We start from the raw sequence: 25,946 nt of genomic DNA on the forward strand, positions 1-25,946 counted from the left end.
TTTAGCCAGCGAAGAGTGAAATTGTCATTCAACCCACAAGAGTCTCTATGCAAATGATCAACAGAACTGGTTGGAAAACTGTGAGGACGTTTTATTCATAACGCTCCATCCTTCTACGTACCAAGAAGACAACCAACATGCATAAAATTATTGACAGTGATTTCGAAAACATAAAAACTTGCTGCATAGGAATGGGTACCTACTCATGTTTATTGCCAACTGCGTATGCTCGGTTATAAATAAACAATATTAGCTGGACATTCCTAAACCCACACACAAAATTATGTGTGATGAAGTTGCCATGCCATGAAGACTATTGCGTGTGGAACATGATCCATACAAACTTGCGCAGCACTTTCCATTTAAAAAGAAGACCTTTTAGACGTTCATCCGTCGTTAACAAACACCGTGGTTCGTGTGATCCATGCTACATCGGACAGACATAGAAAAAACTGTACACACGCATCGCTGAACACAAACGATCGTCAAAGTCGGAAGTGTGCAAACACGTGCTTGACAACCCGACCAACTTAAGTTTAGCGACTGCAAAATCCTTGCGTTGGCGAGAGACGACGGATATCGTTTCCTGCTCATATGATCGCTGGACAAACAACTGTTTGCAAAATTGATGCTCAATACTTGGTGGAAAGATGTAGTAAGAAATGTTTTTCTATGTGTGGCGCAACTTGAAGTTTGTTGCGTGTGCATTATTTATGGCGCTTCGAAACGCCGGTACGTACATTAATTTGCAATTTCCTTGAAAAACTACGTCAGTTCCGGTGCGTTACTGTCGCGGCCATCCATTATGTTCTTTATTAGACACAGCTACGTGTTGTGGCGGTCTGCGGAGAAGTTTTGACGCTAGTTTGCACGTCATTTGCGTTGAAATATAACGGAACTTCTAAATCCGCACGAATTCATATCGCAGAACAGATTAGTGGGTGTGCAGCTTAATATCAGCTGTACACACACATTATGCTGCAGTTTTTATTAAGAAACCGCTCCAGTTCCGTCGTGTTTCTGCCCGATGTATGACTTGTATAGAATACAATTGTGTTTTATGAGCTGGATGACGATCTGCGTGACATTTTGAACCTATTTGCAAGTCATTGTGCGTAAAAAACAAGGGAAATACTGTGTGACGTTTGTAGTTACCGAACCGACTAAAAGACTGTTTCCCACACAACATCATGTTTTAGTGTTCAAACAACACGACTATTTTCTTTATGTAGGTTCAATTAATAGACTTAATCGCTCTGTGTTCTTACGTCATTAATAGCAATTATATTTCGCGCAACTGAAAGTACAAGTTTCATAAAAAAAACTCAAAAATGGTGGTTGCTTGCATTGGGTTTCGATAAGTCTCTATTTTATGTTGGGAGTTCAAAGACATTTGCGATAGTAACGTTTCGTGGAAAATATTACTCATGTACGAAACCAAGGTTTAAGTCATATAGCGATGTGGATATTGCAGCAGAAAATGACAAGTTTCTCCCATTCTCTAGTAACTTGTAGGGCTCGTTTTTTTTCCAAAACAAAACGGGCCTTAACATCTGTGTACAGCGGCGTCTTCTATTTTCCCTTTCAATATTCACGTTATACAGAAAATCGAAAACAACAACACACTGACCGATTAATAGAAAACTGACAGACCGGCAAAATCAATAATCTGTGTAAAATTGGTGTCCAACGTTTGGTGGAAAGATGTGGTAAGAAATGTTTTTCTATGCGTGGCGCAACTTAAAAGTTTGGTGCGTGTGCAATATTTATGGCGCTTCGAAACGACGGTACGTACATTAAGTTGCAATTTCCTTTACAAACTACGTCAGTTCCGGTGCGTTGTTGTCACGGCCATCCATTATGTTCTATATTAGACACAGCTGCGTGTTGTGACCGTCTGGTGTCGCAGAAGAGATAAGTGGGCAAATTTTGTGCAGCTCACCATCAGTTGCACATTTGATTTGATTTTGTATCCTAAGAATTCATAGTGTTATTTTTGCTGCCAGGCAAAGTAATTAATATGAATTGGTCTTCTGGCACTTTAGTTTCTAAAGTATGTATTGAAACCGACGTTTCGTTTACCATCCGGTGAGACTTCCTCAGGGTTATGTCACAACGATGATGCATGAAGCGCACAAACACTTGCGTGTTTCACGGTTTTAGTGTTTTGTGCACTTTATGCGTCATCGTTGTGACAAAACCCTAAGGAAGTCTTGTCGGATGCTGGACGAAACGTCCGTTTCAAAAAACACTTTAGAAACTTAAGTGCCGAGAGAGCAATTCCTATTAATTAGTTAGAATTCATGTTTACTTGCAGCGTAGATAGATTGAAGTCATGTTGAAGTATTACTTGCAAGTTTTACAAATCCCTCTGTTTTATGGGCAATATCCAAATCCATGCAATTCGATGATAGGTGAGCTGTGTTTTAAAATTAACCCATTAAACAATCAAACATAACTTTTCGAAAACTTTAGCAATTAAATCAATCACTTTTTTTGCAATGACGCAGCATCGTGTGCCACAAGGTTGTCAGATTTAAATCACTCAATTTCAAAAGTAATCTGCCCATCGAACTGCAGGAAAAGATATTCGGATTTATGTGGAAGTGATGATTACGCAAAAGGTCCTCTTTGTCTAGCTGCAATACATGCAGGACTGATGGATAGTAAGTTTTATCAAATATAGCTGTCATTTCATTTTTGAAGGTTGTACGGATTTTTTTAAATCAGATCAAACCAAATTTAATTTACATAGATGATGGTGGCTACTTTGAAGTATACAAAAATGATCCAATACATGAATATAAAGGATTGGAGAGGAACGGAGTGAGAAGCAAATCTTGTTCGTTTGCAGGATCCTCTTATACATTTGAAAGTGCGCATCGGGTTGCGGTTAAGTTTAAAAAAATATTTAATGATATCATTACCATTAATCCAGTGAAATGCAGCACGAAAGGAAATACCGAGTTTTCTGTAACTGATGTATTTTGTCCCTCTGGTTGTTCGACCAACTACGTCTGTGGAACAAATTCGTACAACAAGAATTCATCCGTTTGTGCCTCTGCCATTCACTTTGGAATTTTGACGCGTAGGTTTTCGTATTCAACACATGATTTGTTTGAATTAACAACATATATCTCAGAGAATGGAGGCTATGTGACGGTTTATTCAAGAAACGGAAGACGCACATTTCGTGGTTCGACCAACGGTGGTGTTACCAGTCAACTCTGTGGTTCATCAAATCAATATTTTTCGTTTAATCGTAAGTGAAGAAAGCAGTCTAAACGTGAAACAAATCACAAGCGAAATAAAGCTTGCTCACTAATTACTAATTAATATCTCAGATGAAGATTGTTCGCGAACTTGTTCAAACAACGGTGAATGTTTGTCCGGAGTTAATGATCAACATTGTTCTTGCAAAAGTGGATGGATCGGGTCGGATTGTGAAATAAGTGAGAAATTGTAGCATGGCCCATATTATTGGTTATATTTTGTGATGATATGGTAATTTCTGCTCCCAATGGCTCCTAATACAGTAACGCCTGTCTGCGCGTACAAAAAAAACAGGTAAAATTGTTAAAAATTACGATGGTCTTTCCATGACGATAAATGATGATTTCAAATTATTGACTGGTGTGCAGTAACTTTCAAATAAATTACCGTCCTATGTGATACTCACGACCCGTGCTCGCCAGACTTCCTACTACAATATTACACATTAAAAAAATTTAAAGACGTAAAAGTTACAGATAAGTATCAGGCCGCTGTTTAGTTTGTGTTCTATGAATTTTATATTGAGATGTAAATGAATGCGAAAAAGTTTTGTTGTTAGGATGCAACTTACAAACAATGTTTATCTCTGATCAAAAGCAAGGTATAGTGAATAAAAAAATCCACAACTAATACCAAAAATTATCGATTTAGTATTAATACGATGTTACATTTCGGATAGAATGTCATTAATTTATATTAACAAGTTTCACGTTGTTCGAAACCTAGACGGCTATTCATCCTGCAAGGACGCATTGCAACACGGTGTTACCAAGAGCGGAGTCTACAATTTAACGTCTCCTCGGCCTTACCAAGGATATTGCGACATGGACACAGACGGCGGTGGTTGGCTGGTGAGTGTATGTCTGCAAAGCAAACAAATATCACCGATATCGCATTGGAACTCCATAATTTTTGCTATTGCAAAATATTTAAACCTTAGGTAACTTCTAAATGAACGAACTGGCGCTTGCGCACCAGTGTAAAATGTTACGGAATTATTTCGGCAGCTTTGCAATTAAGCGGTTAGATGTTTTTGGGTGGCGATGTTATCCCCCAATTAACCCTTCTACCTAATTCGGTATATTGCACAAAACTGCCTCCCTAATTCTGATACTGCCCAGAACCCTGCAATAACGACTTAAAAGCAATGTATGTGGGTAAAACAATATAATAAATAAAGTGGTAACAACGAAAGAAAACAGTGAAATTACAAGGTGCCAGCAAGAAAGGTGAAAACAATGAAATACATACAATGACTAACAAAAGTGAAAGGTGACGTGAAGGAAAGAAAATTCGTAACAGTAACTTGGCCACAATGTGGAGCCTACAAAACCACTGAACACCCGTGGTTCAGTTCGTAGGGCGTTGGGCCGTGTTAGCCAGGAGCTAGATTTTTCAAACCTTTCTCAGACTTGAAGGGAAAAAGTGGCTGATCCAGCTAGGCTTCAATGACTTGGCTGCGAAGCCTGTAAACCTGACAAAATACAAACGTTTTCTATACAAGTATTTGTTATTGCTGCAACTATACCTTACCAAGTATATTGCGACATAATAAATGAAGGCGGTTAGCCGATGGAAATATCAAACAAAAACGCACTAACAAAACATCAATTGAGTTTGTTTAATTTTCAGGTTGTACAGAAAAGATTTGATGGTTCAACTGATTTCTATCGGGGCTGGAGAGAATATGAAAAGGGATTTGGTTCCTTGACTGGAGAGTTTTGGTTAGGTATTGCGACATTAGCATCTCAGCATCAAAATCATTTATGCATTTAAATTTCACCGATAACTTCCAATTAGTTTGCGTTCTTTAGCGCCTCCAACGGTAGTATTTAATTCTACCCAAGGTAGATAGGCTTGTTTGTAAATGTGTTAGTATTTCCTCGTCATCACGAGTGTCATATATTGGGCTGCGCATTATTGTAGGCAAAGCTTTTCATCTCCAAACACCAACAAAGTTTGAAAAAGGCATGAATAAATAACTCTCAACGTTTTGATGATTAATCAAGGCTTGGAGCTGATGCACGAGATTACAAGTTGGAAACGTCAAGAGCTCCGCGTTGACCTGCAAAATTTCGATGACACAAAGTATTATGCAAAGTACAGGTAACTATATGCGTGCGTTTGAGTGCCAAGTGTTTTGGTTCCTTATTGTACCATTTTGACAGCAATTTCAGCATCGGTTCATCAGGGGAGAATTACCGTCTGACTGTTGGTGGCTACACTGGTGACGCAGGTAAGCGAGCAAACAGGTTTATATAAAATACCTTGACACAAAGGTAGTTTAATAAACTCTCTAACTCAGGGGCGCACAACCTTTTTGTTAATGCCGGCCGCATCATACAGACTTTATTTTACAAACGGCCGCTAGTGAGTCCAATTAAATTTTACAATATAAGTTTTTCACAATGCACGGCTGACAATACAAATGTAATATAAAGCATGTGTACGGCCGACTTTTTTTAGATCCTTATCTGGTGACCGTTTATATCCTACAGAAAACTGCTGTTTCAAGCATGATGGCCTGTTTTGGTTAAATAGAGAATTATTTTACGAATGCCATTTTCAACCAATGGCGTGATAAATTTGGCTGTCATTCCCGTTGTTATGCACCCCTGCTACAATTTGAACAATTGAAAATTCCTCATAATTTTCATTTTATTGATCATTATAGCAACACTAATGATGCTATGATTGACACCGCCATGTAATAGTTATTTTTTTAGAAAGATAAATAAAAATGCACCCAAGAACTAAAATTACAATTTTACCAAGGCTTAATGAGCAATGAAAAAAGTTCGGAATCAAAAAATAATATGTTTTGCAAATATAGTGTTATTTGCACATTTGTCTATGTCACTCACGAATTGCGTAAAACTTTGTATATTAAACATACACTGCTTTCAATTGTATGCAACGCAAACTAAAGTGTTGAAATATTTGCACCAATAGATGATGGGCTGAATTATCACAATCAGATGTCATTCACCACATATGACCGAGATAATGATTCGAATAGTGTTAGAAACTGCGCTGTTGATTATCATGGAGCTTGGTGGTATAAGAGTTGTTATCAATCCAACCTGAACGGAAAGTATTACAAGGTGGAGACAAGTGTTGGCGATTCGAACCGTTGGATTTCGGTATCACGTAAACGTTCGGAAATAAAAATAAGACCTGTGATGTAATAAAACTAAGGACAAAACAAAACAATGAGATGAAAATATTTGCGTGATTAAATAAAAATAAGAAGAAATCATCGAAATTTTTGAAAACTTTAACTTTTCTTTCATTGTTCTTTGAAGAAGTGATCAACAATAACACCACGAATTTACAACTGTGTTTTCTTGATGCTGTGGATATTTTGTTATTACTTTGCTTCACAAATCATCACATATAAAATAATATACATGGAACTTTAAAATATGAAGCCTTTTGCTTGTTGTGCTATAATTCAGTAAAGCGGAAGAGACCTTCGGGTCACGGTTCTAGCCTGAAGTGCGGCGTCCTCGGGTGCTGCGCGATCAGCTCTAAAGACCTTGTCAGGCGGGGAGTTTGACTGGGGCGGTACATCTGTCAAAGAGTAACGCAGGTGTCCTAAGGTGAGCTCAGCGAGGACGGAAACCTCGCGTAGAGTAAAAGGGCAAAAGCTAACTTGATTTTGATTTTCAGAATGAATACAGACCAATGAATGAAAAGATTCGATAACAAGCACATATTTATTTATGGGTCAGATAATTGCAATCAGCACAACTCAAAAACATAATAATCACACAGGCAGTCACAGATAAATTCGGGCCCATTTGACAAATGAATCACGTGTCAGTGGCATGCAAGCGTCATCACTGTAGTGTGGAAGACATGGGGCGTGGCCACAGCAGTTGCAAACAGTTTTTTTTTCAATCTGCGATATGCGTTATGTCAAAACCAAACAGTCTTCATTCAAATAAAACATCCATTATGAGTTTTACAAAAACCTATTTTTGACTCGTATACGAAACCAACCACCTGCCATAATATAAAATTCCTGTTATATTTTATAAACTCTGCGGCAGGCAAATAGACATTTGTATAAAAAGCAGGCATTTGCGATTAATAATAAATAAAGCTCAAACAAATTTTCGTAGTGTTTGTGTTTCGATCGTGCCTCGCTATTCTGCTCAACTTTGAATATAAGTGTGTGATGTGTTCTTTGTACTGGGTGGTTGTCGTGGACCGTCATTCAAAAATATGCCTATAATGCTTGCTGGTGCAAGGCACAGACCAGAGACGGACACAGCAAATTGAAGAAATTAATTCGAAAACATGTTAGCAATATATTTATGTTGTAAAACAACGGACCGGCTGTTTCTGCGTTAGATCGGATCGAAGAACAGATTCTGTGTGTGCTGTTGTAACGTGAAGATCCAAGTCAGTTGTACGAACATAATGAGTTTTCAGTCAGACATCGCTTTACCGTTGCTGTCGCCACTTAGTGGTTAACGCAATAATACTTTAGCATCTTAAGCACGCGTCGCATTGTAGGTCCTGTAACATTGTGCATTTTTTATATGCATGTAAACAAGCCAGCCATTTGTAAACCACTAGCTAAGGCATTGGTCAAAGCATTTGCAAGTTAAGTTAATGCTACGAATAAGATCGAAAACTAACCCAAGTTGAATATTTTTGTTTCCCTGTTAATGTTGCATTTCATTAAATTGTTGGTATCGAAATGACCGTAGGCTAAACCATCAACTGAAAACGTTCGTTAACAAGAACGCATTTATATAACAGTTAATTGATATCGGTATTCCGCACAGTGGTAATATTTTTGTCGTTATTTTTTACATAGCAGAATACAAATGTCATTATATTGCAACAGCAGTGCCCGGATGAACCTAGAGATTTACTGCAAAAAGAACCATTTAAAAAGCGTCTGATTCAAAATTGTTTTCTAATCTAATGACATTTTGATTACCGCAGCAATCAATCCGACGGGTCACGTGTTCCAATATGTGACGTTAACTGAAATTTGTGACCGTGATAATAATTAGAACACAAGAATTAAATGTACTAAAATGTATAACAAATAGTCGGTGACCATTCAAGCGTTCAATCACGTGACCACCACGCGAAACACGCACACGATCAATCAAACCATGTTCCCTGCAGTATGGGGTCCGGTTGAAGTCAAGCTGGAATCGTGCAATTTAACTTCCCACTAATCCGTAACAGCAGCGGTCTATTTGTGTGTTCAATTATGAAGTAGAATTGATTATTTCTTGAGAACATATTTATGGTAAACCAGCATATTTATAGAAACGTGGTGGGCAGAACGTAATGATCTAGATACGATAACTGTGATCGCCAAGCAAGGACCTGCGCAGGGGGCGATCATGTCATTCATTTCATTGCATGAAATATTACTTCGCTTTATTTGGTTTATTTCGATTTTACCCACAATTAGTTTTCGTTCTTTAGTGCCTCCAGCGGTAGTTTTAAATTCTACCCTATGTAGATAAGCTGTGTGCAAATGTGTTAGCATTTCCTCGTCGTCACAATTGTCATATCTTGGACTGTGTATTAGTGCAAGCAAAGCATTTCAACTCCAAACACTAACAATATTTGTAAAAAGCATAAACAAATAACACTTTTAGCGTTTGTTGATTAATCAAGGCTAGGAGCTGATGCACGAGCTTACAAATTGGAAACGTCAAGAGCTCCGCGTTGACCTGGAAAATTTCGATAACACAAAGTATTACGCGAAGTACAGGTAACTACATGGGTGCGTTTGAGTCCCAAGTGTTGTAGTTCCTATTTGTACCATGTGGACAGAACTTTCAGCATCGGTTCATCGGGGGAGAATTACCGTCTCTCTGTTGGTGGGTACACTGGTGAGGCAGGTAAGTGAATAAACAGGTTTAAATAAATTAGCTTGACACAAAGGAGGTTTAATAAACTCTCTAACTCAGTGGCAACCTTTTGTTAATACCGATCGCATCACACAGACCTTATTTCACCAACGGCCGTTTTTCGCAATGTACGGCCGACAATACAAATGTACTACAAAGCATGTGTACGGCCGACAATACATATGTACTAAAAAGCATGTGCACGGCCAATTTTTTTTATCTCCCTATCTGGTGACCGTTGATATCCTAGAGAAAACTGCGAGGTCTTTTTCAAGCATTATGGCCTGTTTTGGTTAAAGAGAGAATTACTGTACGCGTGGCATTTTCCAATCAAAGGAATTTGGCACGCCGCTTTTGTCTATGTGGTTTACACAATGCCTAAAACTAATGTATGTTAAACATACTCTGGTTTCAATTGTATGCCATGTGATTGGCTGGTTAACAACTGAACCGCAAACTAAAGTGCTGAAAAAATTGCATTATTAGGTGATCAGCTGGGTTATCACAATCAGATGCCATTCACCACACACGACCGAGATCACGATTCGAATAGTGGTGGAAACTGTGCTGTTATTTTTTATGGAGCTTGGTGGTATAATAATTGTTATCAATCCAACCTGAACGGAAAGTATTACAAGGTGAAGACAAGAGTTGGCGATTCGAACCGTTGGATTCCGGTATCACGTAAACGTTCGGAAATGAAAATAAGACCTGTGATGTAATAAAACTGAGGACAAAACAAATAAATAAAATTAGTTGCGTGATTTAATAAAAATAAGTAGAAATTATTGGAAACCTTATTTTTTCTTGCGTTATTGTTTGAAGAAGTGATCATGAATTTCTTAACCGCATATACTTACTACCACCACGTTTGCATCGAATTTACAAGTGTGTTTGCTTGATGCTGTGAATATTTTGTAAATACTTTGCTTCACAAATCATCACATATAAAATAATATACATTTAACTTTAAATGACGAAACCTTTTGCTTGTTGCATCGTTATTTAATAAAGGGAGTTTGACTGGGGCGGTATATCTGTCAAAGAGTAACGCTGTTGTCCAAAGGTGAGCTCAGCGAGGAAAGAAACGTAAAATCAAAACGCCAAAACCTCACTAGATTTTGACCGCGAATGTCAGTACTATATTTATGTTGAAAAATAACGGAGCAGTGTCTGCATAGGATCGGTCCTCAAAACAGATTTTTTGTATGAGCTGTTGTATTGTGGAGATTCAAGTCAGTTGTATGAACATAATGCATTTTCAGTCGAACATCGCTCCATCGTTGCTGTCGCCACTTAGTGGTTTACGCAATGACATTTTAGCAAAAAAAAACACGCGTCGCATCGTAGGTCCTGTAACATTGTGCACATTTCACATGCATGTGAACAAGCGTTAAGGTTCACAGGCTTCGCAGCCAAGGCATTGCAGCCAAGCTGGATCAGCCACTATTCCCGACAAGTTGGAGCGAGATCCGAAAAATCATGACCAGTGGTGGAGATCCCCTACGTATGTGAAGGTCGCCTGACAAGTTGTGCGCACCAGTGTACGTTGGCCATTATATACCCCGTGAAACCACTGAGCTCCTGTAGCTCAGTTGGTAGAGCGTCGAGCCTGGTTAGCCCAGGGTCGTGAATTCAAACCTCACCGGGAGCTTGATTTTTCGGACCTCGCTCCAACTTGTCGGGAATAGTGGCTGATCCAGCTTGGCTGCAATGCCTTGGTTGCGAAGCCTGTGAACCTGATGATCGGAATATCAGAGTCGCCAAATATGAAGGGCCTGCGAGTTGTGATCGCCAAATATGAAGGGCGATCCTGCCTTGCTATGCGAAAGCATGGCATTACTTCTGCATGTGAACAAGCCTGATGAAGCCATTTGTGCACACCACGCTAAGGCATTTATATGAGAGTTGATGTTACGAATAAGATCGCGGAATACTAATGTCATTCTTTTGCAACAGCAGTGCCCGGATGAACCTAAAGATTTTACTGCAAAAAAGAATCCATTAAAAAAGCGTCTGATTCAAAATTGTTTTGCAATCTCATGACATTTTGAATACAGCAGCAATCAATACGACGGGTCACGTCGTAAACGTTAAATAAAATTGTTGACCGTAAGAATAATTCGAAAACAAGGAATAAAATGTACTCGGGGATAACAAATAGTCTATGACCATTCAAGCGTTCAATCACGTGACCACCACACCAACCACGCACAAAATCAATCGAAATATCTTCACTGGAAACGGAATCAAAATTCCAACATTTGGTTTTGAATATTGCGAAGGACTACAGGTTTCCCATTGAATGGCATCAAGGGAAGTGCGCACATTATTTGTATTATCACTGATTTATTGTTATATGAATAATTTTGTTCGTACGTCATCCAAAAACCTCTGTCACCCAACACCGTTAGCACGGAACTTGTCATACGCTTGATTTAGACGAACGCTTCCTTGTTACGCACGCGCGTTTACGTGAATAATTCAAAGAATTCGAATGCGCATCTATTCCTATTCGAGAACAGACAAATGCGGGTTTTAGGTGTGCAGTTTTGCTAGGTCTGTTACACTGCATCAGATAAATCAGTCCAACCCGTGGCTGTTTTAAGTGGCCAGCACGATAATTTTCGTAATGACGTAAACATGTTTGCCAAACTTTAAAGCACTGCGGGTGTTACATCGTAAATCTACTGTCTCCCCAAATGGTAAATTTCTGTATAAATAGCGCCTCCACGTGGAGAAATTCTCCCCTCGTGTTCGGCAAGTTTGCTGACAACTGTAGTTAGTTTCGTGGGTCTACGAATCTTGTGTTATTTGTTTTGCAGGAAATTTAAGTTAATTATTCTTAACAAGTTAAGTAACCTGTTTTTATTGCTGTGAACATCAAGTCTCACAGTAATTAGTGACCCAGTTGTTTTCGGTAAGTGTTGTTTTATTTGCATGTGTGTTTATGTCAATAGCCATTGTCTTGAATTGTCAAACCTGGTTTAAAGTGTACTTTGTTTGTTACTTGCAGTTCGACTTGAATGCTCGTTGAAAATTAACTGTTTAAAGTCCTGGTCAAAACGTTTCGGTGAGAATGTTTTATCTTTGAAACCGGCATTTTTCTATCGTACTCATGGCCCAATATTTCATTTAGAAAACCGTCCGCCTAATCCCGTGAAGTACATCTCGCTAATCGAAGCCAACAAGGGCTCTGTTAATACAATAAACTGTTGGAATTTTGTTGGATATTAGTGGGAAGAAGCCTGTAGTTGGGACCTGGCAGGCGCGTTTTTGAATCTACGTAGAAGCACCAGAGTGGACGTCTGTGCCCACCAGGAGCACTGAAGTAGGCGTTACATTCGAAGTTTTCGAAACGTTTGCAAAACAAACGTTTTTGATTTAAAGTGAAGCTATGCCTGGAAGTGAAGGAGGTCAATCCTTTTCATCACCAATATCTAGGCACCAAGTAGTGCTGAAAAAACATGCTGCACCATCAATGATCCAACTGAAGCATGACAAAGAATTACTGAATGACTGGTATAAGACTGCTGAAAATGCAATCATGTACAAAGATATTTCATTGGTTAATTCTGTTTCAAAACGTATTGAAGAAGTTTCAACTCGCTTGATAAACACATACTCTAAGCTTTTAGAGTGGGTACCATCAGGTGAAAGGCATGATGACTTTCAACTACAGTTACAGGAAGTCATTCAATGTAAGAAGGAAATGGAAGCAAGAATTGGTCAGTTTCAAACGAATTTCAAAATTCAGGTTGGAGAGAACATTGATGTTAGTTCTTCGTCATTCGTTACATCTCCAGTTGCTGTTCGTACTTTTCCGGCTGTGCAACAGGCCCGAAGTGCGAGGACGAGCTCTTCCAAGTCTACCCATTTTTCAAGAAGCTCTACAAAGACACAGGGAAGTACATCATCCAGTGTAAAGCGGTTGGAAGCAAAGGTTCGTCTTGAAAAGGCTCAAGTGAGATCACGGCATGTTGAGAAAACACAACAAATTGAACATGAAAAACAACAACTTGAACATGAAAAACAAAAACTTGAAGCTCAAAGGCAAACACTAGCAGCACAGTGTGAAATTGAAGAAGCTGAAGTAGAAGTTAAAATTTGGGAGGCAGCTTCTAATGTGTCTCTAGATGATGGGAAAATGAGATCAAATGAAACCGATATTCCAAAACTTTTTCATAATGGTCTTGCTGAAGAAAAGTTCTATTGTTGAAGCCCTGCAAGTCCAAGTACACCTCTCCGCTGGACAAAGCTGACCCAGCAAACCCATCTAAAGCAGAAACTGTACAACCTGAAAGTGCTGTTGTGCGTGGAATAATGGCTGCAGTTGGTGATGCAATGTCTACACCAAAAACAGATTCACTGAAATTTCATGGAGAACCAATGGATTATTGGCCATTTATCAGAAGTTTCGAAGCCACTATTGAAAAGAAGGCACCTTCTGATCGAGTAAAGATGAACTATCTAATGAATTATTGCAAAGGAAAAGCTTACTCATTAATTGAGCATTGTACAGTTATGCCACCTGAATTGGGATATGCTCAAGCTCAAAGCATTCTATATGACAATTTCGGAAAACCATACATAGTGTCAAGAGCCTTTGTTCGCCAACTTACAAGTGGTCCAAATCTCAAACCAGATGATTCTGATGGTTTGCAGCAGTTTGCTACTTCACTGCGCAAATGTCTTTTGATTTTGAAAGGCTTGGGAAATTTTAGTGATCTGAACACCACTGACAGGTTGGTTGAGTTGGTATTGAAGTTACCATACAACTCACAGAATTTGTGGAAACGTCGTGCGGCTACTATTCTCCGAGAAAAGGGTGAAGAAGCAAATTTCCAGCATTTAGTGGAGTTTGTTGAAGAAGAAGCAGAGGTTGCCAACACTGTTTTTGCAAAACTGCTGGTACCTCGCAAAAGAGAAGAAAGGAAGCCCCAGGACAAGCCACCCAAGAAGAGTTCTGTTCACACAGTTGTAACCAAGGCGAATAGAGCGCCCACACAGACCAGGTTTACAAAATCAGTTTCGAAGTGCTTGTTCTGCAGCCAAAGTCACTCCTTCGTTGACTGCCCTAGTTTGGAGAAAAAATCTGTTTCAGAAAGAGCCAACTGGTTTCGTGAGAAGTATTTATGTTTCAATTGCCTAAATCCTGGTCACATTGCAAAGCAGTGCAAAGAAGCTGTTACTTGTTCTGTAGAAGGTTGTGGAAGAAAGCACCATGCATTATTGCATTTGCCCACAAGAAGTGCATCAGCTATAAGAAATCCTGATGCAAGAAATGTAAGTTCATCTGTAAGTGATGTGCCTTGTACAGGGAAGGTTTGTTGCAACACATCAAAAAATGGAAGGAGTGCATATATGAGTGTCCTACCTGTAAAGTTTGTTGCCAATGGCAGAGAATTCGAGTCCTATGACTTTCTTGACATTGGGTCCGATGCTACGTTTTGTCATACAAAGCTAATCGAAAAACTTGGTTTAAAGGGAAAGTTCAAACGCATTCAAATGGATACACTTGGGCGGAGGCCAAAGATGCTAGAAGGAATTGGTGTTGATTTACAAGTGGTATCCATGGATGGTAATGAAGTCATCAACATTGAAGAAGCCATGTCCGTGGATCATATTCCAGTAAGTCCATACTCCTACCCAACTGACGAGGATCTACAAAGCTTGCCTCATCTAAAAGGTCTTGAGATGCCAAAGGTTGACAGTGAGGAAATTATGCTGTTAATTGGTACCGATACACCGTATGCTCATCGCACCCTGGAGATTCGAACTGGAGGGAAAAAGGAGCCATTTGCTGCGAGAACTCCACTGGGGTGGTCGTTGATTGGTCCATCACCAGATAAAGGGTATGTGCAAGCCAATCGAATCAGAACATTGGAACTGGATCAAAGAATACAAAGGTCATGGTACCAAGATTTTTGTGAAGAACCTGGAGATTTGCAATTCCCCACATCTAAGGAAGACAGAAAGGTTTTAAAGTTTATGAAGGAAGAAGTTAAACATGTGGATGGACATTTTGTCCTACCTTTACCCAAGAGGAATAGCGTAAAATTACCTGGAGACAATTTAGTTTCAGCGCAAAAAAGATTGCTGTATTTGCAAAGGCGCTTGCAAAAGGATGACTTCCTTTGCAAAGGATATGTGGAAAGAATTCAAGAGTACATAGACAAAGGATATGCTGAACAGGTGCCAACTGAAGAACTACAAACAAGTGACCCCACGTGGTACCTTCCTCACCATCCAGTTTATCACCCACATAAACCAGACAAAGTCAGAGTCGTCTTTGATTGCGCTGCAACACAAAAAGGTGTGTCCTTAAACGATAGTCTCATGCAGGGTCCTGACCTTGTTAACAGTCTGGTCAGTGTGCTAACCCGCTTCCGAAAGAATCAAATTGCAATTGTTGGTGATGTGGAAGCTATGTTCCACCAAGTTAGAGTAAAGAAGAGTGATTCAAATTTACTGAGGTTTTTATGGTGGCCTGAAGGTGATCTCACAAAGAAGCCAACAGTTCACCGAATGTTAGTCCACATATTTGGAGCCACCTCATCCCCATGTATGGCTACATTCTGTTTGAAGCACACCACTGAAGAATTTGGACATGAGTTTGACAAACATGTGTCTGAAATAGTGAAGCACAATTTTTATGTAGATGATTGTTTAGCATCTGCACCTACTGAAGAGGAAGCAATTAAGACTGTTTTCCAACTTTGTAAATTGCTACAAAGGGGAGGTTTTCGTCTCACAAAGTGGATTTCAAACAGCCAAGCAGTTTTGGACCGGATCCCTGAAACTGAAATAGCAAAATCAATGAAAGATATCAGCCCGAAAGAAAGTGTCAAGGAAAGAGTGCTGGGCGTGTATTGGAATGTATTTGAGGACAAGTTTGGGTTTCGAACAAGAAGCTATATTGACGAACAAAGACTTACCAGAAGAAGACTATTGTCGGTCATTAATTCCCTATATGATCCTCTTGGTTTTGCAGCACCTGTTGTTTTAGTTGCAAAAAGAATCCAGCAAGAAGTTATTCAGTTGAAGTTGGGCTGGGATGACACAATCCCAGAATTCCTGTCCGAAAAGTGGAAAAAATGGTGTGGTCAGCTGCCTGAACTTAAGCAGCTTTTATTGCCAAGATGTTTGAACCCACCAGATTTTGGAAGAGTGATTGAACGCCAAATCCACCATTTCTGTGATGCATCTGTAAATGGTTATGGATTTGTTACTTACCTTCGACAAGAGGATGAGAATCATTGTGTATATTGTTCTTTTCTGTGTGGAAAATCTAAGGTCACTCCACCAAAAAGTGAAAGCATTCCCAGATTGGAACTTGTTGCCGCTGTTCTTGCTGTTAAAGCTGACAAGTGGTTACACGAACACTTGGACTATCCTGATTGTAAATCTACATTTTGGACTGACTCAAGTGCTGTTCTTTTTAGCATTTCAAATGAGAGAAAGCGTTTTTCCACATTTGTGGCAAATCGTTTATCAAAAATACATCAGCAAACTACCACATCCCAATGGAGGCATGTAGGAACCAAGCAGAATCCGGCTGATGAAGCATCACGAGGAATTTCAGTGAAGAAGCTGCTTGGATCAAGTTTATGGCTCAAGGGTCCGAGATTTTTACAGAAGCATGAAAGTTCTTGGCCATGTAACCCTGCCCTTAAGGAATGTGTACCAGACGAATTTAAGCCAATTGAAGTAAAAAAGTCAATGGCAACTTGCTGTTCTACAATCAATCCTGTTGACACTTTAATAAACAGGTTTTCGTCATTGTTTAAGTTGAAGAAGGCAGTAGCCTGGATATTGCGGTACAAACTCTACCTGCATTCGAAGAAAACTGTTCAGAAGGGAAAACTGACTGTTGAAGAGATTTTACAGGCAGAGCTGGAATTGGTGAAGTATGTCCAAAGGTCAGCGTTTCCAATTGCATTTGAAGCTCTGTCGAATTTAGGCACAGATCAAAAGGGTCGTCGCTGGTTGAAGAAGTCTAACCAAACGAAGTGCTTAAACAAGTTAAACCCGCAACTGATAAGCGGTGTCCTTCGACTTGGAGGAAGATTGGACAACGCACCCATTCCCTTTGAATCCAGACATCCCATCATCTTACCAAGTAATCACCATTTGACAAAGCTAATTATTACGCATTACCACGAGCAAGGCGGTCATTCAGGGACTGCACATACATGGACGGCGATCCGCCAGAAGTACTGGATTGTCAAGGGTGGTGCAGCTGTCCGTCGTGCTCTCGTTTACTGTATACCTTGCCGCAAACGCAACGTGCCTCGCAGTCAGCAACTGATGGCAGATCTACCACCAGCATGCTTGAAGCCGAACGAGCCACCATTCTCGTACACCGGAATCGATTTTTTCGGTCCCTTTTTAGTGAAGCGCGGCCGCAGCGAAGTAAAGAGATATGGCTGCATTTTTACCTGCATGACGATGCGTGCCGTGCATATCGAAGTTGCCGAAGATTTGTCAACCGACTCGTTCATAAACGCCTTGAGAAGATTTATTGCCCGAAGAGGAAAGCCAGTTGAAATTTATAGCGACAATGGAACGAATTTTGTGGGAGCAGAGCGTGTTTTACGCGAAGCCCTGGAGGAGCTGAACAAGGAGAAGCTGGAAGCTCATCTTCAACAGAAAGGAATAAAATGGGCGTTTAATCCCCCAGCAGCAAGTCACATGGGCGGCATATGGGAGAGATTAATCCGTTCCATACGAAAAATCCTGAACTCGATGCTACACAAGTCCCCGACTATTAGTGAAGATACCCTACGTACGTTGATGGTGGAAGTTGAAAATATACTCAACTCCAGACCGTTGACGCCCGTCACGTTTAGTCCAAGCAACGACGTTCCTTTGACACCCAATCACATTCTGTTACAGAAGCCAAGCCCTATTATGGCACCTGGGCAATTTGACGAAAAGGACAACTACACCCGCCGTCGCTGGCGCCAAGTGCAGTTCTTAGCTGACGAATTTTGGAGACGATGGACCAATGAGTACTTGCCAACCATCGCTTTGCGGCAAAAGTGGCCAGACAGAAGAAAAAATATCGAAGTCGGCGATATTGTTCTCGTTGTTAACGAATCTATGCCCCGTCGAGGCTGGGACCTTGGTCGAGTTATAAATACCTATCCGGACAAACATGGAGTTGTCAGACAAGTCGACGTCAAAACGAAATCAAACATAATCAAAAGGCCAATTGCAAAGTTGTGCCTTGTTTTCGAGGCTAGCGGTTCCCAAGTGCATTCGACAGGCTCCGACAACTAGTCGTCGACTACTAGTATTGAGCGTGGTGCTCTAAATTGAAGGAAGACATGAAGAAATGAACGCTATGCTGTTGAGCTAACACCCACGCATGTTTATTCATACAGACTTTGCTGCAACTAGCCAATTGAAATTGGCAAATTTTTCGTCTCCGTAACTTGTGCGATTTACGATGTTATTTTTTGTTTGTGAATTGGAAATGTACTCTTCTGAGCCGTACATTTGTGGGGGAGGATGTTACATCGTAAATCTACTGTCTCCCCAAATGGTAAATTTCTGTATAAATAGCGCCTCCACGTGGAGAAATTCTCCCCTCGTGTTCGGCAAGTTTGCTGACAACTGTAGTTAGTTTCGTGGGTCTACGAATCTTGTGTTATTTGTTTTGCAGGAAATTTAAGTTAATTATTCTTAACAAGTTAAGTAACCTGTTTTTATTGCTGTGAACATCAAGTCTCACAGTAATTAGTGACCCAGTTGTTTTCGGTAAGTGTTGTTTTATTTGCATGTGTGTTTATGTCAATAGCCATTGTCTTGAATTGTCAAACCTGGTTTAAAGTGTACTTTGTTTGTTACTTGCAGTTCGACTTGAATGCTCGTTGAAAATTAACTGTTTAAAGTCCTGGTCAAAACGTTTCGGTGAGAATGTTTTATCTTTGAAACCGGCATTTTTCTATCGTACTCATGGCCCAATATTTCATTTAGAAAACCGTCCGCCTAATCCCGTGAAGTACATCTCGCTAATCGAAGCCAACAAGGGCTCTGTTAATACAATAAACTGTTGGAATTTTGTTGGATATTAGTGGGAAGAAGCCTGTAGTTGGGACCTGGCATGCGCGTTTTTGAATCTACGTAGAAGCACCAGAGTGGACGTCTGTGCCCACCAGGAGCACTGAAGTAGGCGTTACAGCGGGTCTCGTGTTCCAATATGTGACGTAAACGTTAACTGAAATTTTTGAGCGTGCGAATTATTAGAACACAAGGAACTAAAATGTACTCGGGAATTACAAATAGTTGGTGACCATTCAAGCGTTTAACCACGTGACCACCACACCAACCACGCACACAATCAATCAAACCATGTTCCCTGCAGTCTGAGGTCCGGTTGAAGTCAAACTGCATGGAATCCTGTAAGTCGACTTTCCACTAATCCGTAACAGCAGCGGTCTTTTTGTGTATTCGATTATGAATTAGAATTGATTATTTGTTGATTTGTTGAGCACATATCAACACTAAAAAATAGTCAATCTCCGGACAAATTTCTCGAACATATTGAATCCGCATTAACCGACTTCTATATTAACAAAAGGAAACTTTTTGACGAGAATAGATAATTGCCGCAACCCGATGAAAGCAACATGTATTTTGTGCAAGACATATACCAGCCACCAGCAAAACGCTAAAACCAACTGGCAAGGTTCCATTTCATTTGAATGCAACAAATCTTTAAAATTACATCAATACAACATTTCGGCAGCAACGTCCCTGTTTCTTCTTGATATTTCAACAGGATGGTTGTTGGGAATGCCTGTTTCAAGAAGTTTCGCAGCATCTTCTTGCACTCCATCAAGACAACTCTGTAAGAAACTCGCGGAAGCGGTTTTTGATTCAGTTTCAGATGATTCGTTGTTTTCACTTTCGCCCTCATATTCTTGACATTTAAACAAAAGTCGTAAAATGTTCACAATTTTTTCGACAGTCCGACTCCTGTAATTACTCATTCTCAATTTTTTTATAATTCCATTAACTTCATGCTGTGTCAGATTGCTTGGGCAAGAATGCACGAAGTTGTCCATGATTAACGCGAGTGTTTCGTTTTGAACTTTATTCAACTTGCGTCTCTTCCGTCCATCACAGCTGTTCGACCTCTGCACCTGATACACGTGACTTATTTCTACAAAGTCATCACATTCATTTTCCTCCCGGCGCCTCTTTTTGCAACAATCTCCGTTCTCAGTGCTTTCTGTCCTGTAAAATGTCCAAAACAAAACATGAAATTATCAAAACAAAACATGCGGCCGTTTTGTCAAAACCAATATGGCCGCCAGATGGCGGTAGAGAGCAGTGCTTGGTTGCTGTAAATTTTGAAAGGTGAACTAAGAAGCGCTGAAATAATTAGAATATTGCAAATTCGTCAATTAATTATTCGTGTTTAGTTTGTGATTAAATTAACGTTCGCTGTTAAGCAGTAACCAAGACGTTGTTGCCTGTTTGACCTGTTTTATCCTCAACCTATACGTCATAGTTTTGTGACCCAGCTTTCTGTCTGGCCCAGTGGTTTACATGTATTATGGTTATTCCGGTATTGGACATAAAGGAAATTGTCAAAACAATCACTTACGTTGGTTTGGTTGAAGTTTTTTCCTTCTCAGTGGCAGATAAAGGTTTCGAAGCCCAATTAGGGGGATTCCCCTGCGAATCTGTGCTCGCCGTTCTTCCACCGAAGTTGGCAGATGAAGTCGTTTTTTTGGGATTTTGTTTTTCAAGTTCATCCAGATCGTAATAAACAGATCCTGGATCACCACGAGCTTCACCAGTAAGTGAAGATGATTCCAGTGGTGGGAAATTCCCTTCCTTTTCAACTCTGTCATCACAAGACGCGATTTTAATTCAATACATATTATTTTCGTTAACCTCTGGCAAATAAAGTGAAAACAAATTTTAAAGACAATTCAATTGTGGACGGCGATGAGTGACCGGCAAACATGCATGGTTGGTTGTTAAACCGGCCTCCAGCAAAGGTATAAGCGTTGCAAGAAAAAAAGCCAAATTAAAGCCTTTTTTTTTATAAAGTCGAGTAATACTTGTTGCCAAATTTAATTATTTCGGACTACACAAAGGTAATATATGTGCATTTTTGGATCAGATTAAACCAAGGTTCCTGGTAGGCTGTCGATCGCGCATCGCATCACGACATTTATTTCTGCGTAAATCCAACACAGCGATCATGCAGAGACTGCTCAGTGAGTTAATGTAATTATGTAAATAGTTAGCTTTGCATAATCAATTGCAATATAAGCAAATGGAACATTAAACTTTATGACCTGCGAATTATTTTATGCCCTAATTCATAACATATGACTTTCGAATTTTTTTGTCAGTCATCCAGGAACAAAAATCGTCCTTGTTTTCAGAAAAATTATTCAATAAGAAAACCCTACTAATAGCAACGTGTTTTATACATTTGTGTTGATTTTCATGTGTGGTAAAGGATCACGCGTTACGTTACGCACGTGTTGTCAAACAATATAACGAATAACAACACGTAAGGCGATTCATCAACAAAAACTGTTCTGATGCACGTGTTTAGCGACAAATACGCCCCAAAACCGGCCCTTTTTAATGAAGTACATACTTCACACATGAGTTCGCTTCCTCAAGGTCAACCAGGGTCGTTTGCGTTGCAACGCTAACTGTTGGATATGATCTCCTAAACAAACCACACAGTAGATATGAAGTATCAGTGGCCAAATTTCCTTCGAAAGTTTAGAACTTACCTTTTACTGAATACCACAGGGCAACTGGTCTCCACATGGCGCTTAAGGTTATTTTTTGTAGAGAAACTGCAACAAAGTGGGGGTTAAAAACGCACGTTAGACCGTTAGATACACATACATTACCTTCTCTCACAATCCCCACACTGGTATGAAGTATTGCACATCGTGACGTGGTAATCCAGTCTCTGTTGATTCAAAAACCCTCTTCTGCAACGCGTGCATGTAAAAGGTCTGCACATAACCTCTCTCCCTATTGAAAACGTTCTGCATTTAGAAAAACAAAGCTGCCACAACGTGTTCGTATTACATACGTTTTTTAACTGCAACTATGGAAAATTTAATGCAACTTTTCTTCAACTGACGTCGCGCTGATATTCTTTCACACTCAACGAAACGCTTTTGTTGGAGTTGAAACCTTTTTTCCCTCTGGATTAACAAAGCACGCCGTTGAAAGTTTTGGATACTTCCCGTAAAAAGCAACCGCTCTTCACAGCAGGATTTGCATGGCGCTACCTTTATTGCTACTGGTAGTTTGCAAAAATATTACAATGAATTTGTGTCAGTCACAATCAAAATACAAAATGAGCCCAATCACAAGTATTTTAGTCAACATTTGTGCCTTTTTCAAAGATCCCATCCGATTTTTTAACAAACTGTCCCAGAACCCATTTTATTTCTTCTGGAAATAACTTTCGCATTTTCAAACTTTGATCACAAAAATAACTGCTTTTGTGCCTTTTTTCTATTTCACTCAAAATTGTTCAGCAACGTTTGGTGCTGGAAATTTTGATAAAAACGGGGAATTTATTTTCAGGCAAGTGTTTAGTTTTTTTTTTCGATTTATTGTCATAAATTTTGTTGTTCCAATGTTTTACAGCAAGTTTCGCATAAAAACGGCGGTTTTATTGTTTTTTAGTTAGCGCCGAATGCAAGTATCGAACCCAACAGACGTCCACACACTCATGGGTGGCTGTAAGCTCCCGCGCAAAGCTGAAATCTGTTCATCGCGAATGCTTTCCGCGCGCGGGTATCGCGTTACAAGCTTCCTTCACGCTTCTACTTTGAGCTGCTATTGTTCCAAAAAGTTCCAGGAAATTGTTGACAACAAAATCGTATCAAGTCAAAATGGGATTGGTTGCTGGAAGGCGTGCTTGGTCTATTCATGTTGTGTAACTGAACGAGAGCCCAAAAATTGTGACGCCAGTTTGGCCTGACCGACACTGCGTGTCTTTTATTGCTTTTCTCTTTTATATTATATTCACGTTGTTTAATCTGGTTCAATGATATCCTCTGCAAATTTCCGTCACATTGACAAACTTAATAAATAAGTAACTGCGGTGCAGAATTTTGCACTTGCGACGCCGCTGGTGTTAATAGTAATGGTGAAAGCAGGGCTGATTTGATAAGACGGCTAGTGTATCCCAAATAGTTATGACAAACTGAAAATTACCAAATATTCACTTATTTCACGAATCTCACCTACACGAAAGTACCATGGTTTATTATTTCGGGTGAATTAAATCGTTACAATTCGATTCTTTTAAATTTCATCACTGGTTAAAATTATTTGCACGTCGCAAGCTTACTTCCATGGCATTAGCAACGATTTTCATGGAAATTTACTGAATTTATTTTCTCATTATACTGCACAACATTAAGCTGTTGCAGGGACACAATACAAAGCAAAATCAGAAATCTGTCTCAAAAAAGCTCGATATTTGATCCCATCATTCACTAAACTATTTTTTACATAACGTTGGTGGTTGGTTTTTGTTTAAAAAAATCCTGTTGTTATTCTTTACGTAGCCTTTCTACATTGGGATCAAATAAATTATGAATAACTGATTTTGGTGATTATTTATCACTATCTCCTGAGATGAATCGGAAGATAGTTTTAAGTATGTGGAATTTGACGTAACACACACCTGTGACGTCATAACATTATTCCATTTAATTTATTCACAATAATATGATTGAATAAAGAACGTTACGCAAGTGCTTTCGTTTAAATCCGAACATGCATTGTGTTACGTCATAATCAGGCCATTCATCGAACAAAGACAACGTTCTTTAATATTTAATGCTTGGTGGCGATCGTTCGAAGTCGGATTAGTCCGGAGCTGCAGTGGTCAAAGTGAGCTTCGCGGTGCCTAATTGTCTTGTTTTAATTGCTGGTGGAAGAAGAACGTAATGGATTTTCGTTCAAGTGAATGTGAAAGTTGAACAGTGGCTGATCACATGCAGTGGGTGAAGATTGTTCCTTAACCGAACAAGTTAGGGACATCTAAGTTCTGTAAAAACCACTCAGCTATTTTAATTGTTTTTGTCAACTTCAAATAATGTGGAAACTGGAGAGTCGCTGATCATAAGTAGTGGAAATGCTTTCTCTTCTCAGTCGTATAAGTTCAGGATACCCAAGTTACTAACTTCTATTTTCTATGAAATAACACTTGACTATTTTAATTGTTTTGGATTTATTCAATTGTTTTAAACTAAAGTGTATCGAAGCAGAGTTAAGTTGGTGAAACAGTGCGGAAACGATGATTCCTGTTATCGATGATTTTTAAGCACACGAATATAACGCTGTGTATATTGCCTGCTTAATATGTGACGGCACAAATAATCAAAGCGTTTTTGGTAGAAAGGTTTTGCAGCAAAGTTTGTATTTAAGTTCGGAACATGTTCAGGTGTTACTTGAGAACTTAAGATATTGTGATTCGAGCCTGATTATATTTAAATAACGTGTCAATATATTTTACGCAATGTAAGTGAACCAGATAGCATCGTTTCACACCAACGCAAATCGTTCTTTACTTCTGTTTGAAAAATTGTAATCGTAAAACGACTAAGGCATGAAGAATGCAAGTAAAAAAGATTAAATTTTTTTGTTTCAACCACACTTTGAATCAATATATACCGAGAATTTCCAAAAATTTTCAATCAAAATTAATTTCCGTGAAATATTTCCACATAATTTTGTGTTTTGCAGGAATCAGTGAAAGCGTCAACGCTAAAAGCATAAAAGCAAACACTGAATCCACTGGAGTGCAATGAACACAAACGGAACGGAAACGAATGAGACCAACACAACAAATTTCAAAATTCAACGAGGTCCACAAATCACCACCACATTTTTCGACTCTATGTTTCTGCTTCTGACGCTTTGGATACTTATATCCTTCCTGCGCTACGGATTAAAGCACAAGAAATTCAAGAGGTCGACGAGTTACGGAACGATTGTTTACATTTCCGCCACCACCTCTGCCTTCTTAACTGCGGAGTATCACGTGACGAAAATCGTGTCTTATAACCTTGGGTTTAACCTTGGAACGAGTCACGCGTGCACTTTAGCCACTAAAGTGTCGGCGCAGTCCTACGTGATTGGCGCATCGTCGGTGTATTTGTTTCTGTGGTTCAAGCAAAGATCGCTTTACCAGAATCTCCTGCTCGAATCACTCAATAAGACGTGGATAAGTGTTGCAAGTTATCTGAGTATCACTTTAATGGTGACCGGACTCAACGCTGCTGGTGTTATTTTCAACATCATCAACAGTTACGCAGCATCCCCATATGGATGTGAGCGGGTGGATCCATTCTACACTTGGCCGTTTTTGGCAGGTTCCGCCATCAACGCGTTGGGACAATCCATGTTGCTCTTTCTCTTCGTCTACCCATTCCGCTTTGCTCGCGATAAACCCAACACAGGGGCGAGTGTGAGACTCCTTAAGCGTTCTCTCGCTGTTACTCTGTTGTGTATCAGCACTGATATGGTGACAGGACTCTTCAACACGTTTGTTCCCTACTCAGTTTATCGAACTCCCTTCATTGCTTACGGGTGGACGGCGACCATGAATTTGATCGGGGTTTTGTTAACTTTTGAAACTTGGCGGGAAATTGTATTATTTCTATGTTACAACGCAAACATTCGGTCAACTCTCTCTCGAGTTCAAACAATTGCACTTGGAAACGTTGAATAATATTTAACTTTGCAGCGATATTATCTCTT

General features: G+C 39.6%; 4 protein-coding genes across 4 annotated transcripts; all 4 read left to right on the plus strand.

Moving 5' to 3' along the window:
* The first annotated feature begins 2,276 nt into the window (after positions 1 to 2,276).
* Positions 2,277 to 3,466, plus strand: LOC145909710 (cysteine-rich secretory protein LCCL domain-containing 1-like). The gene is made up of 6 exons (XM_082997064.1): positions 2,277 to 2,414; positions 2,511 to 2,666; positions 2,756 to 2,875; positions 2,939 to 3,088; positions 3,143 to 3,262; positions 3,345 to 3,466. The coding sequence occupies exons 1-6, from the start codon at positions 2,336 to 2,338 to the stop codon at positions 3,464 to 3,466; spliced, it is 747 nt and encodes a 248-aa protein (XP_082853190.1). The 5' UTR covers positions 2,277 to 2,335.
* A 487-nt stretch (positions 3,467 to 3,953) lies between these two features.
* On the plus strand, positions 3,954 to 6,981 carry LOC145909711 (ficolin-1-like). The gene is made up of 6 exons (XM_082997065.1): positions 3,954 to 4,124; positions 4,906 to 5,002; positions 5,283 to 5,379; positions 5,442 to 5,509; positions 6,226 to 6,416; positions 6,946 to 6,981. The coding sequence occupies exons 1-6, from the start codon at positions 3,954 to 3,956 to the stop codon at positions 6,979 to 6,981; spliced, it is 660 nt and encodes a 219-aa protein (XP_082853191.1).
* Positions 6,982 to 12,561: 5,580 nt separating this feature from the next.
* On the plus strand, positions 12,562 to 18,449 carry LOC145909712 (uncharacterized). Its single transcript, XM_082997067.1, has 2 exons — positions 12,562 to 13,128; positions 13,386 to 18,449. The coding sequence occupies exons 1-2, from the start codon at positions 12,562 to 12,564 to the stop codon at positions 18,447 to 18,449; spliced, it is 5,631 nt and encodes a 1,876-aa protein (XP_082853193.1).
* Positions 18,450 to 24,990: 6,541 nt separating this feature from the next.
* Positions 24,991 to 25,917, plus strand: LOC145909713 (uncharacterized). The gene has a single exon (XM_082997068.1). It carries the CDS (start codon positions 24,991 to 24,993, stop codon positions 25,915 to 25,917), a length of 927 nt encoding a protein of 308 aa, XP_082853194.1.
* The last annotated feature ends 29 nt before the right edge of the window (positions 25,918 to 25,946 follow it).

This window comes from Ascidia mentula, chromosome 7, assembly GCF_947561715.1.
Source record: "Ascidia mentula chromosome 7, kaAscMent1.1, whole genome shotgun sequence".
In the NCBI taxonomy this organism is placed as follows: domain Eukaryota; kingdom Metazoa; phylum Chordata; class Ascidiacea; order Phlebobranchia; family Ascidiidae; genus Ascidia; species Ascidia mentula.